This window comes from Mastigoproctus giganteus, chromosome 6 (assembly GCF_048544385.1).
Source record: "Mastigoproctus giganteus isolate SK-2022 chromosome 6, ASM4854438v1, whole genome shotgun sequence".
NCBI classification, from domain to species: Eukaryota; Metazoa; Arthropoda; class Arachnida; order Uropygi; family Thelyphonidae; genus Mastigoproctus; species Mastigoproctus giganteus.
This window is the reverse complement of record NC_143580.1, coordinates 185,997,977-186,010,315: the sequence shown is the minus strand read 5'-3', so window position 1 is coordinate 186,010,315 and position 12,339 is coordinate 185,997,977. Positions and strand designations below refer to the sequence as shown.

General features: G+C 36.8%; 1 protein-coding gene across 1 annotated transcript in view; it reads right to left on the bottom strand.

Moving 5' to 3' along the window:
* LOC150084809 (uncharacterized) overlaps positions 1–11,847 on the bottom strand; it is a 360,370-nt gene extending 348,523 nt beyond the window's left edge. Inside the window, exon 1 of the mRNA XM_090376620.1 lies at positions 11,823–11,847. Within this exon, the coding sequence (XP_090232746.1) occupies positions 11,823–11,839 (17 nt within the window). The 5' untranslated portion in view covers positions 11,840–11,847. The remainder of the gene's footprint in view (positions 1–11,822) is intronic.
* Positions 11,848–12,339: the final 492 nt, after the last annotated feature.

The window sequence follows — 12,339 nt, the reverse complement described above, 5'->3', positions numbered from 1 at the left end:
AAATAATATACATGTTTGACGAAATATATTCTAGCAAAGAGTCTACTTCGATTGGAGGTAAAACACACTCCTACACGATATTTGAAAATTTCAGAGTACCGGGACTAAAACCAACAACATCCGACCCGTAATGAACGGTTCCCAGATGGGATAATAAGCGATCTATTCCTCTTTATTAACAGAAGACAAGTCTACGGATAAATTCGGCCGAAGATATGAATGCGTAAGCGAGCGCCCTCTGTGTAGAGTATATCAAACTCCTAATAACTGGGAACCATACTGCTTCCCTAAAACATAGTATATTACAAATTAATAACTAAAAATAGGTATTCTATTATGTTTCTCCATGCGAGTAGCTGCAATTTTTATTTATCTATTTATTATAGTTATTTTATAAAACGAATATAGATGACGATAAAAATACGAAATCTGCTGGCATAAGCGCGAATGCTTCGCGAAAATAAACTCGTTTCTATTAAAAAGACATAAAAACGTAATTCCTGCACATTTTAGATACATTAAAGCAACAAAAAATAATCTAATTTTAAAACCACTCCATGTTTTCTTGGTACACCATTAATTCCCTTTTACCATGCCGTTATAAAAAGCCACAGCAGGTCCAGATGAAAAGAACATTAGGTATCATTAATTTAAAAGCTCGCAGATCGGAACAAGTCCATAATTTCATAATGTACAGAGTTAAAGACTTCCCGAAGTGTAAGACGTGAATCAGCAAAAGTTACAGGCAAAAGATCATTAATAACGCAGCAGAGATTTATTACTAGTTTTTTTCCCGAAAACTTTCCACTGGGTAGAAGTAAAGAAGGATCAAATAGGTAAGCCTTTGGTAAGGTTAAGATAGAAATGAGAACCTAGAAAACGCAAGGACTTTAATGGAAAATTTACGGTTAAAGGGTGGATATGACGTGTTTGCAGAAAGATGTGGTCCAAAAACATTGGATTAATTTAGCGTTGACAGTCTCAATTGAAACTCTAATTTCTGTCCTGTTCGAATCATTTTTCCGGGGTCTTCACTTCGGGTTGGATTTTCTTTTTTTTTTTAAACAAAAAGTTAATTTTAAATAAAAAAAAATAACTCTCGGCATAAAGTAGCGGTACCTTTCCATTTTTACGTTATCTGGACACGAACGTGTATATACAAGGTTTTGTGGATATATATTTTTTATATGCAGAGGCAAGAATTTTAAAAATAAACCGCGTGTGTACCCTTGTACGCACGAAAAATGTTTTATTTTAGTGAAAACATTTTTGACGAAAATCAAAACCATTAATTTTTAATATCGAACAGCTAGAACCGAAGTTATGAACCATGTAACGTTTTATGCTCACACCCGCTACTTGCTCTACAGAATCAACGTTAGTAACTGAGTTGGCGTCATTAAGAAGTGATGTCATTTCCGTCTCGCATTTTCGTTACCAATCGGTTTTACTTCAGTTAGAAAATTTAATAGGTGTCGCCAAAGATGTTTTCGCATCAAAAATTTTCCTAATATTGAACTAAACCCTAATCCAAAGACATTTCAGATAAACACTTATCCTTCCCGCTGAATCAAATTTCTTTGTACGTCCCCCAATTTCGCGTTGTATTATGTTAGTTCTTTTGCCCCTTACGAAAAATATTTAAAAAAAATAATAATAACAGAAATATTCTTAAAATTTTCTCTTCCATCATGTGTGCGTCTTGGTACGTGTAATTAAAAGATTATTTCCAATGAAACTGTCGCAAATGTAGCTCTTCAAATCATCGCCTTAAAAAGAGTGTACATTTTCAAGTAGCCGAAAATTCCAAAATTGTAATTCTTTTCAAAAGAATGCGTCATCCAAGACTTAAATGATAGATAGATTCCGAAAGTGCAACCAACAGCAGAATTCGCCTAATGATGGGAGAAGTGATGCTGTTAAGGGGAGAGAAAAAGAACACAGTCACTGATGGAGAATGAACGATGATGGAACAGGCCAATGAAGGATGAAGACGTACCCGATGCAGATAGACAGAAAATATGTCGTACAACATCCTGCTGGGATACCCAAACGAAAAAAAAAATTACGAATAAAAAAGTATAAATGGCTAATAATGGTGACAACCCAAACAGCTTCCACAATGGTTGAGAAAAACGACAAGAAATAGGCGTTGATGGAAAACACTTTCTTAAAATATTATTTTCCATTAGCCTCCCACTTACGAGGGGTAATGAAAATGGATCACTTAGCTATATGTTTTCGTACTTGGAATTGCTGAGTTCCTTTTCTAACGACTAATGTTTCCAAGGTAAAAATATCGTCTGAAAATATTTCTGGACTTACTCAGAAACGACGCATTTAATGCGTTTTTAAGCACTTGGAGAATTTACGTGCATTTTAGGGAAAAATTTTTAAACTATGTGAAGAAGGCGCTACAAATATCCACACGTTTGGCAGTTTGTTTATCGTTGAAGTCACGTGCAAGATGGAGCTGTGATTTCTTAATTGTTGCCGGTAGTAAAAATCTCTATGCTCTTTTGTTTGATTTAATCGAAGAAAAGAGCATCACTGCGTTATACATTACGCCGGGTGATGTATCCGTCTCTATAAATCTTGATTCTTTCCCACTGCGTCTTTATTTAGCACGTGACGCTTTTCCTGAAAAATGGGCAGCGTGCCGTGTATGATCTATCACTTCAATGATGGATTGGAAGATAGCTTTTTTTTTCTTTTTTTTTTTCTCTCTCTCTTCTTATCCCGTTAACAATTGTTTTCAAAATTTAATACCAAAATATTTGATTCTCAGGCATACTCAATGTTAGGAGTTAACCAATCTTGGGAGCAAAAATTCTACTTGTGAGAGTATTTAATCTATTTTTCACGCTTATCAAATACGAACGAATCGGGGTTAGTTTACATTACTGCCTGCTTGAATTCATAACTGTGAAATTAAAATAAATATGCAACACTGCGTTAGTATTTACAACCACGTTTCACAAAATGAGGTTTTTTTTTTTAATGTGCACAAGTATGGTACCACATCGCGAAATTCAACAATGGTTGAGACTGAAAAAAGGCCAAAATTTTGATTAGTTATATTTTTGATTAATAACAGACGACATCCAATTGTCGTCTGCCGAAGTTAAACAATTAAAAAAAAAAAAAACGAAAACAAAATAATAAAAAAAAACTTTCAATTTCAATGGCAAGTTAGAGCCAAAAGGACTTAAAGCTTTCGCTACGCTAAATCCAACGAAACAAAATGACGCCTTTTTAAGCTATCGGACGTATTTAGCTTATATATTTATTTATTTAAATGACATACGAGGGCACGAAAAACGAACCTCTAATTCCCTATTTCAAATCAATGGCAAGTGAAGAGATGGGTGATTGGGAGGGGGTGCTAGTGTTTCTCATTGTAGAGTCGATAACTCCTCCGACTTGCAGATCGATTAAAGTGGCAGTTACAGGACTTGACTGGCGTATTATTTACCGCTAGACTACGGCGGGAATCAGAGGGTGAGGCTGGATGTAATGCATTACGTTGCGAGAGCGCACTGGTGGTGGTGCTGGAATGTCGGACATCCTTGTGCTTGCGGGCGCAAGGCGTATGCCAACTTCGTTGCTATAATTCAATGATTTTGATTAAATTCGACTTCCAGGGAAGCCACCCTGAGGCCATTGACGGAGAGCGAAATTAATGAAGAGATTGGAGAAACAAATAGTGTTCGTGCTATTGAAATACATGGTCAGGGATCGTCATATGATAACGGGGAAATTAGCTTTTAATAATTTATGATGCCGCTCGACGAACAACGGCATCGGAGAATTGAAAAAGATTCTTCCACTGCGAACGGATGCGGCCCGCAACGGATAAAAAACGAACGCGTAACGTACAAGAAGCCGCAATCTTCATTGTCTTCTACGGAACGAAGAATAAGTGAAAAGATGTTTTTTCCCTAATATGCTCCCCCTTTTCCATTACCCTCCCTCCCACGCGTAGAGAGAAAATCTTGGGTTCCGCCTCGTTGCTAAGCGTCGATGCATAACTGCTTTAAAAACCATTTTAGTTTTATTTATGCACAATGTTTATCGCGAGGATTCATTATTGCTCAGTCTGGTTGCGATTGCTGCTTTTTTGTATCTTGATTCAACTGCAATATGTGACTCCGATACTCCCGAATTGCATCATTACATGGACCGTTTCATTTAGTGCATGCAACGTAATTTCGTGCAGATAGAATGAAGAGAGAGAGAGAGAGAGAAATGGAAACGGAAATATGAATAAAAAAAAAGAAACGGTCCATGCAGATAGAAGCGAAAAGAAATAAGACCGAAATAATGGAAGAAAAAAGCGAACGTGGGAAAGAGAGTGAGTGAAAGAAAAAGGAAATGAGCAGAAAGAGAGAAATTAGAAGAAAGAGATAAAGGAATGTGAAAGAAAATTAAGAGTATAACAGAAAGTGAGAGAGAAAACGTGGAAGACGGCGAGAAATGTGAGCGTAGAAGAAAGAAAACCGAAAACACAAAGAATATAAGAAAAAAAGAGAGTAGAAAATTACAGTAATAACTGATCATTTCCACTATAGCAGTGCTGAAAACAATGGGTGGCTCAAGCTCACTCACCTGGCTTTACACCCCTGTACTATCGTTCTGGAAGAGAAGTCCTAGTGAATCCTGTTTCTTTTTCTCCCTGCTATATAACTTAAATGCCCTTTCACATCTTAATAGTTGACGACAGTGCACTGTTTCTCCTACGCTCTCCAAGTCTATATAGTAGGTAGCCAGGTGTGCACGCGGCTTAGTAAATTTTATGATCTGGACATCCTTGTAGGTATTAAGAAACGTAAGCGGTATTGTGCTGCACCACGCGATTCCTACTGCAGTTTTAATGACACTACGTGTCTTCACTTCATTAAACCTATCCCTTTCACTATCTGCATCGTATATTTTTTTCCCTCGTTTAATTCTCAGCGATAACTTTCTTCGTTTCCGTGTACCGAACATTGAGAGCTGTGAAGTTTGTTTCCAATCGGGAAACTTTTCTAAAGCAGGCTCATAAGTGAGAAATGTGAATCAATCAATGTTGCCACACATTCGAGTGACCATTTAACACCCCACCCCCCAGTATTGGCCATGCCCGTGGTGGCTAAGTAGCAAATGTACAGGGGCTTCCTGTCAGCAGTGTAATGCCAGACAGCATGGGGCCCATATGTGCACGCTTCATCAAACAGATTTCTTCCGGTTCCTCTCTTTTCTGGTGTAATGGCGTCGTTCACAGCTCGCTAACTGTTTCTTTTATCTGCCACTCCAGAGACGGTGGAAATGACCACGAGAAACGCCTCCAAACAACAGCAAGCTTACTAAATTACAGATGTTATCCATGGCACGAGCTTACACACTTGGCAGTAAACCTCTTGATCAGCTAACTCCTACGGTTCGGTGCAAACTCCTGGCGTAGTACTCGATATTGATTGGATCGCTTCATCTGCTCAAAGTAATGCCGCTAGAAACTAAGAAAAATTAACTTCTTTTTAAACTTCCGAAGAAGTTTTTGTGTTTAATTGGCAAGCAAAGCTCTTACCGATTAATCAGAAAAGTATGTAGGTCCTTGCTATACGAATACCGTTTAAAGATGCAATTTGAAAAGAACTTTGTCTTATAAATAATGCAACTTTAAATTTCACGAATTGGACTGATTGACTGTGGAAACATCTTAAAAACACATTGTAATAAAAACACCAGAGGTCATCAATTTCCAGAAAATTGCAATGATAAAGGAAAAAAAATTCAGTACATAAAATTTATAAAACAGACCTCGAATTTCATCTCTCAGAAGTATAATGCACCTTTTTTTGATGTCCCTATATATACAGACTGCTGTTGTATCTGAATACATATTTAGTAGTATACAGGAATAGTCATTAATATGGTATAATTTAGCATTAGACACAATACGCAAGGAAAAGAATCTGTTGTTGTCACTTACGTTTCGATGATGATTATAAATTCTCTTCCTCAGTGTCACCGGCTGAGAATCGGAATAATGACAATATGGTGGATGAGGTTGAATTTAATGATGGACGAGGATTAAATGAAGCTATAAGACGCTGAATATGATGTAAGTTCATCTATGATAAATAATAAATATTGTTCTGCATTAACTGTATATTTCTAGGCGATTTTGAGCTAGTGATGATACGCAAAAGGGTTGCTCCCACTTCCTTTAGAAGTAAAGACTGTTTTATAACTGTCAAAGTGGAATTCCTATACATTAAGATGCTTTATATTCTTGATATTTATAAAAATATTCGAAGATACCGACGAACGTTCGCGTATTTATCTGTTATATGACATGAAAAAACTCTCTCAACGATGTGGCAATTATCGTTTCGCAGATCCCCACTAATGTATTCACACCATCTCGTGTCTCCTTCAATGAGAGAGCCCAGGTATGTGACGTCAAGACACATCTCCGGTGTTTGCCTCTAATGACCCCTGCTTCTCTTCGCTGATATATGTCGGAACGACTGTCGGATGTTGCGGTAAATCATCGTCTCGATAACAAAAAAGTGGCTGTCATCCCAGTAGTTGTCTCGCTGCAGCCAGCGGACATCCTTGACGCGAAGAGATCGTATGTGTGTGTATGCGCGTGGAGCTGTCACTGCTAACAGGGCAGCTGCGAAGGAACTAAAATCGAAGTGTAAAATTCAGGGTTTTTTTTTTTTTTTTTTTTTTTTTTTGCGAAGTTAGTTGGTAAATGGACGTGGCAGGTTTGTAAATTAAGCGAGACTCTCTTAAGAGGCTAAATATAGAAAAATAAACGCTGAGTGTTGCTCCATTACCGTAAGAACTCGCCAATTTAGTCTCTGTACGTATCATCGTTTTACATGACAAGACCAAGTTTCCCGCAATTCTTTTCATTCTGAAATGAATACGCATGCCATCTTATCTCTACGAAGTACTCTCATTTGAACTTCCCAGTTTTTATGAAAAATTTTTACTCATTTGTGACACTACGTGGCGCCACATTACCAGTGTAACTGATAAGAGAGCACCAGATTTGGAATAGAGTTGAAAAAGCAACGTAATCCATCAAAAAATCAAATATTACCGAGACAAAGAAAGACTATGGAAAGGACCTGGAAGGTCACCTTCTAAAGCACTTTACTTTTCTAACCATAACGAAATTTAGTAAGTTCAGTACTGTGAAGTCAGCAATTTCCCTGGAGCTCTGACCGCAAAGGATTATGGAACCGCTTGTCAACTTTCAAAAAGTGTTTTATCATCGAGAGAGCGCTGGGATGTATAATGCAGTGCTTTCCAGTGGTCTGCCCGGACACATGTCAGCTTGATGGCTCAATATTTTTCCTGGGTGGGAGCCTCCATGTTTACGGTTCGAGAGAAACCTCCCCCAGTTCCGGTTTAACAAAGTTCTCAACCGCTAGAGCATATCTTAATGACCACAATAGTGGGCTAATTCTTCTAATTGCACTTTACACCCCAGTTCCTCCACAGTTATCCGTCAGCCACAACTCCCTGTTACACAGAACTTGGCTTCATGTGCAACTTGCTCATTAGCTCACTTTTATGGTAAGTGCATCGCGCTATACAGGATTCTTGCAGGGTGAGAAACGTTGGGTTCAAGTTGTAAAATAATGAATCACCGACTTCTGAAGTTATTATGAGACAACTTTACAAAACTTTATGAAAATTAAGTTTCGTAATTATACACGAGTAGGCTAACATCTTTTTCGTCTGTTCTTCTGTCTCTAAGATTAAGAAATATTGTACTAATATATATATATCATTAACTCTGAGGGAGAATTCCTCTTAATACCAGCACATTTTCATTTTGAAAAGGGAAATACTCATAAATATCATTTTTCTTTAAAGAAAGTTTTTTGATCATTCCTATTAAGCATTCGGAATATAAAGAAAGATATCATACTTTTTTATCCCTAGCCTGTGGCCAATAAAAAACCGAAAGAAAGCGCAAGCTCTTCTCATTCGCTATTTCGTATCCTTTAAGGATAATGTGGCATTCTATTATTATTTTTATCCCTAAAAAAGCCCACGTTTTCTTCCACATTCGTGTTCTTAGAAAAGAGTCACTTTCGCATCCCTATTTTCTATCCTTAAAGGAAAAACATCACTCTCCTCATCCCTATTCTGCCTTTCCTCTAAGAAAGAAGCGTCACTTACTCACCACCGTTTCGCACCTCTTAAATACGTATTTAAGAGGTGCGAAACGAACTTGCTATTTCGTATCCCTTAAGAGGAAAGGGTCAATTTACTTATTTTTATCCCTTTTTATATTTATTTTAAGGATAGCGTTGTCTGACTCCTATTTTTTATCCTTCAGAATAAAGTTTCGTTTTATTCTTATCCCTCAAGAATAATCATTTTCATATTCCTACAGGAAAACTTCGATTTTCATCCTGCTTCTGCATTTTCCCTAAGAAAGAAGGGTAACTTTTCTCCTTCCCTTTTCGTATCCCTTAAAGAAGCATCACTTTTGCATCCCTATTTCTACCCCTAAAGGATTACCACTCTTCTGCACTTCGAAATAAGTGTCACTTTCTCGTACCTATTTCGTCCCTCTTCAATAATACGTTATTTTTTCATCCCTATTTCGTATCCTTTAAGGATATAGCATCATTTAATTCTTATTTTTCTCCTTTAAGAATAAAATGTAATTTTATTCTCATCCCTAAAGACGCACCACTTTCATATCCCTACATTTAATCTCTAAAGGAAGAGGCCGTTCACTTTCCAAATCCCCATTTTCTATCCTTAAAGGGAATAGAAAATATCCGTTATTTTCTCTTCCCTATTTTGTATCCTTATGAGTGTTCATTTAAAATGTTTACTTAAGCCAAAATAAGCTCGCAATTTATTTGTTTCATTTTCCCTGCAGATGCTTCTGATCTGTTACTTCTGCATTTTCGTAACTTAGAAAACAGCTAATTACCATCAACCGTAAGAAACTTACAGAAGTGTTAATTTTCTACGCTCTCTCATCTAATTAAACTTTAAAAACGTGAAATAGAGGAATGTTCCTCAAGGGAAGACAGCAGTGAGTATTCCATCCGAGAGAACTTTCTCTGTGATAGAGAACACACTAAACCCAGCTCGCGCACTGATTTACTATAGTTAACATCTTTGTTGGCAAAAATCTTTTCTTTTTTATCGCACAACTGCCCCAAGAAGCACAATCGATTAATGCTCACAGGCGTTATTGTGAAAAGCTGCAGCCGTGTATCACAACATTAATTAGAAATGTGCTAAAATTTTAATTAAGAACTAAAATTTTGCAATTCACGCTACACAGAAGAGGTTCATATTTAATTATAACTATAAGCCAGCAGGTAGATTAAATGCACGAGTTCAGTTTCTACTAAGGTGATGCAAGCAACGAAAAATTCTCTCATTTCAGAAAAAAAAAAAAAAAAGAAATTTTCTTAAAAGAACCAAAAAAAGACAAGAATATGGAAAACTCTCTCCTCTCAAATTCAATTTCATTCAAATTTTGTAATGTAATGCTTTTATAAACGAGACATTATATGGTTCGAGTCTCCTCTTATTAGATGAGGGTGCGACGGTAATTGTATAGCATACGTCTAGATAAGTGGTACACACAGTGGTTTGTAGTAAGAAACGAGGCCAGCGTTGAATGGAGGTCCCTCAATGGTCTTATAATCTACTAAAGCTTATTCCTTTTCTATTGCTGAAATAATTTTCTGGAAAGTGATCTATTTTGCAATTCATATAATCTCGGATTTCGAATGGTACAAGGATAATCACGATCCTACGTAATCTTGTTCTATAGACTTCGGTTTTTTTTTCTTCCTTTCCATTCTTTATACATAAGAAACTATGATTAAAGGAATCCCTCGAAAACCGCGGAGAATACTTGCCTGAAAAGTACTGCGGCTGGCAAGGTCCCACAGAAAATAGGGGGTTAGGGGGGGAAAGCAATAAATATGCTTATAAATATCAGAAATACACGCGCATTGTGCATATGGCACTGAGTGCGTCACTGCGAGGGTGAACTGCAATCGTTCCCGAAATGAGTGCCCTGGTACCCTGATCTGCCGAGACCTTCAAATGTGCCGAAAGATAATAAAAAAAAAAAAAAAAAAAAAAAACACATGATTGAATTCAATGGCATCCTCTTTACGAATGCCCCGAATATAGCGTCTTTCAACAGAAGTTTGGGAACTACTGGGGTAAAACACAAACAAATCACCACCCTCTGCACTACCCTCCATGGATGGGAGTAATAACTCCGTATTCTTTTGTTTGAAGAGACTGGGTTTAACCACGTACGCTATTACTAATTAGCTTCTATTAACATTAATATTATGTGTTACTCATTTTCTTCTTGTCTCTATATTCGAGGTTATTTAGGGGAAAATTATCCTCTTTGTGTTCCATCGCTTTCTCGTGCTTCTTAAACCCCTCGGATGAGACGAAATTCACATATCCACATTAAACATTGGAATCATTCATGAAAACAAACAGTCTTTTCGTAATATTTCTGAATAAAATACCTATATAAAATACTCGACAAACTGAAACGGTAGTAACAGTCTTGGTAGCTCGTCTAGCATCTCAAAACTACTTTCTACTAATACTTTCATTTAATCTGAAAAAGCTCTAAACACTTGACTGCTGTGAACTTCTCTCTAACGAGTACGACCATTATAATTCTAGCTTCGTGTAGAAGTATTATTATTGCTCACATATTATTTGGTATTTAATAATTTTACCTTGAATAGCTAATTAGTTTCAGATTTTAATAAGCATATTAGTAGAGAAGTAACTTCTGTACAATTCTAGATTAATAAAATAACATAAACCCGTTTGACACATTGCAGCTTAGTTCTACTTATTCTCAAAAGATAGCGCCACCGTACTGTCCCACAAACGTCATCAATTGGAATCAAAAGAACACTTTTGTACTGAATGGTGTTGGGGTTGAAGTTGCATAGCGAGAAATGCACTAAAAATTACGAATACTGTTGATGTTTATAGTTGTACAAATTAAAATTTACTGCCTGAGTTGAATATTGACAGGTTTTCCATACAAGTTTCACAGTGAATAACAAATTAAATAAAAAAAAAGAGTATTTGCAGAAATATTGTAAAACATTTAACTATGTTCCATTTCATTAGACCATTGTTTCCCAACCTTTTTCTTTTCGCCAAACCCTTAATTAATCATTTCTTTCAGAGAAACCTTTTAACAGTTAATAATTAAAAAACAATAATGTACTGAATTTCTTAAAGACTACAGCTTCCATAACACAGACTATGCATCATCTGAGGGTGCTCTTTAGCTCCAGTAAGACAAAACTCGTATAATAATCATCATTATGCTGTTGTTTCCCTTTTTTCCGGTGTAGGTTCATCGCTCTCTTGATCTTGTTGCACAATATGTGAAGAAACATCATCATTAGACTTTTTTTTACTACTGAACAGTATCTGATGGTTTTCTTTTTGCACATGTTTAAATGAATGCTTTATTTTATATGTGATTATACATCTTGCACGTTTCTGAGCCTGGATTTATTACTTTTTTTTTAAATTTTTAAAAATTAAAAATAAGAGAGATATAAAATCTAAACACAGACATCCTAAAAGAAAAACAAAGAATCTAAAAAATAATGACCAGTCTTACCAACAATTTCTTCACAGGGTGCTAATTATCTGACGAAACAAAAGTTGATGGAAAAAGCCAAACCGTTAATTTTTTTTAAGGAATTCAAAATAAATTCTAACCTAATTACACTTGTCGTAAAATATGAGGTATTTAAAATAAAAATACTGCTTACTTTCGTGTTCCTTCCATTTCAGACTCGACCCCTGGGATGCAATGAGAGGGATACCTGAGCTCCAATCGAAGGGGTTGTCCGGATAGGGTCGGTATCTTACTTGAAGTCACAGTGTGGTGACCATGGTGATGAAGATGATGATGAACGTGGTGATGAGTGGTGAAAACAGTGGTGCTGCCGCCTGGTGGCACAGGTATTTTGGACAATCCCTCGGGACTGCTGCCACTACCGCTAGAACTGGCCGCTAATTCCAACGACTGTACCATAGCTACGGCTTCGTATTTCAATTGTGCAATATGAGTGAAACACACTTCACAGTGCTCCTGTATCGGGGATGTCCGTCGATTTTCAGACGAATGCAGCTTCTCATAGATCCTAGCCGTCAAACCGGGATCCTAGGGAAGATAAATTTCACGTCAGACACATGTATACGTGATTAATGTAGAGCATCTGGTTGTTAGACGGAAGGTACTACAACTATTCCTTCCCCCCACCCTCCGCTCTGCCTGACTTTGAA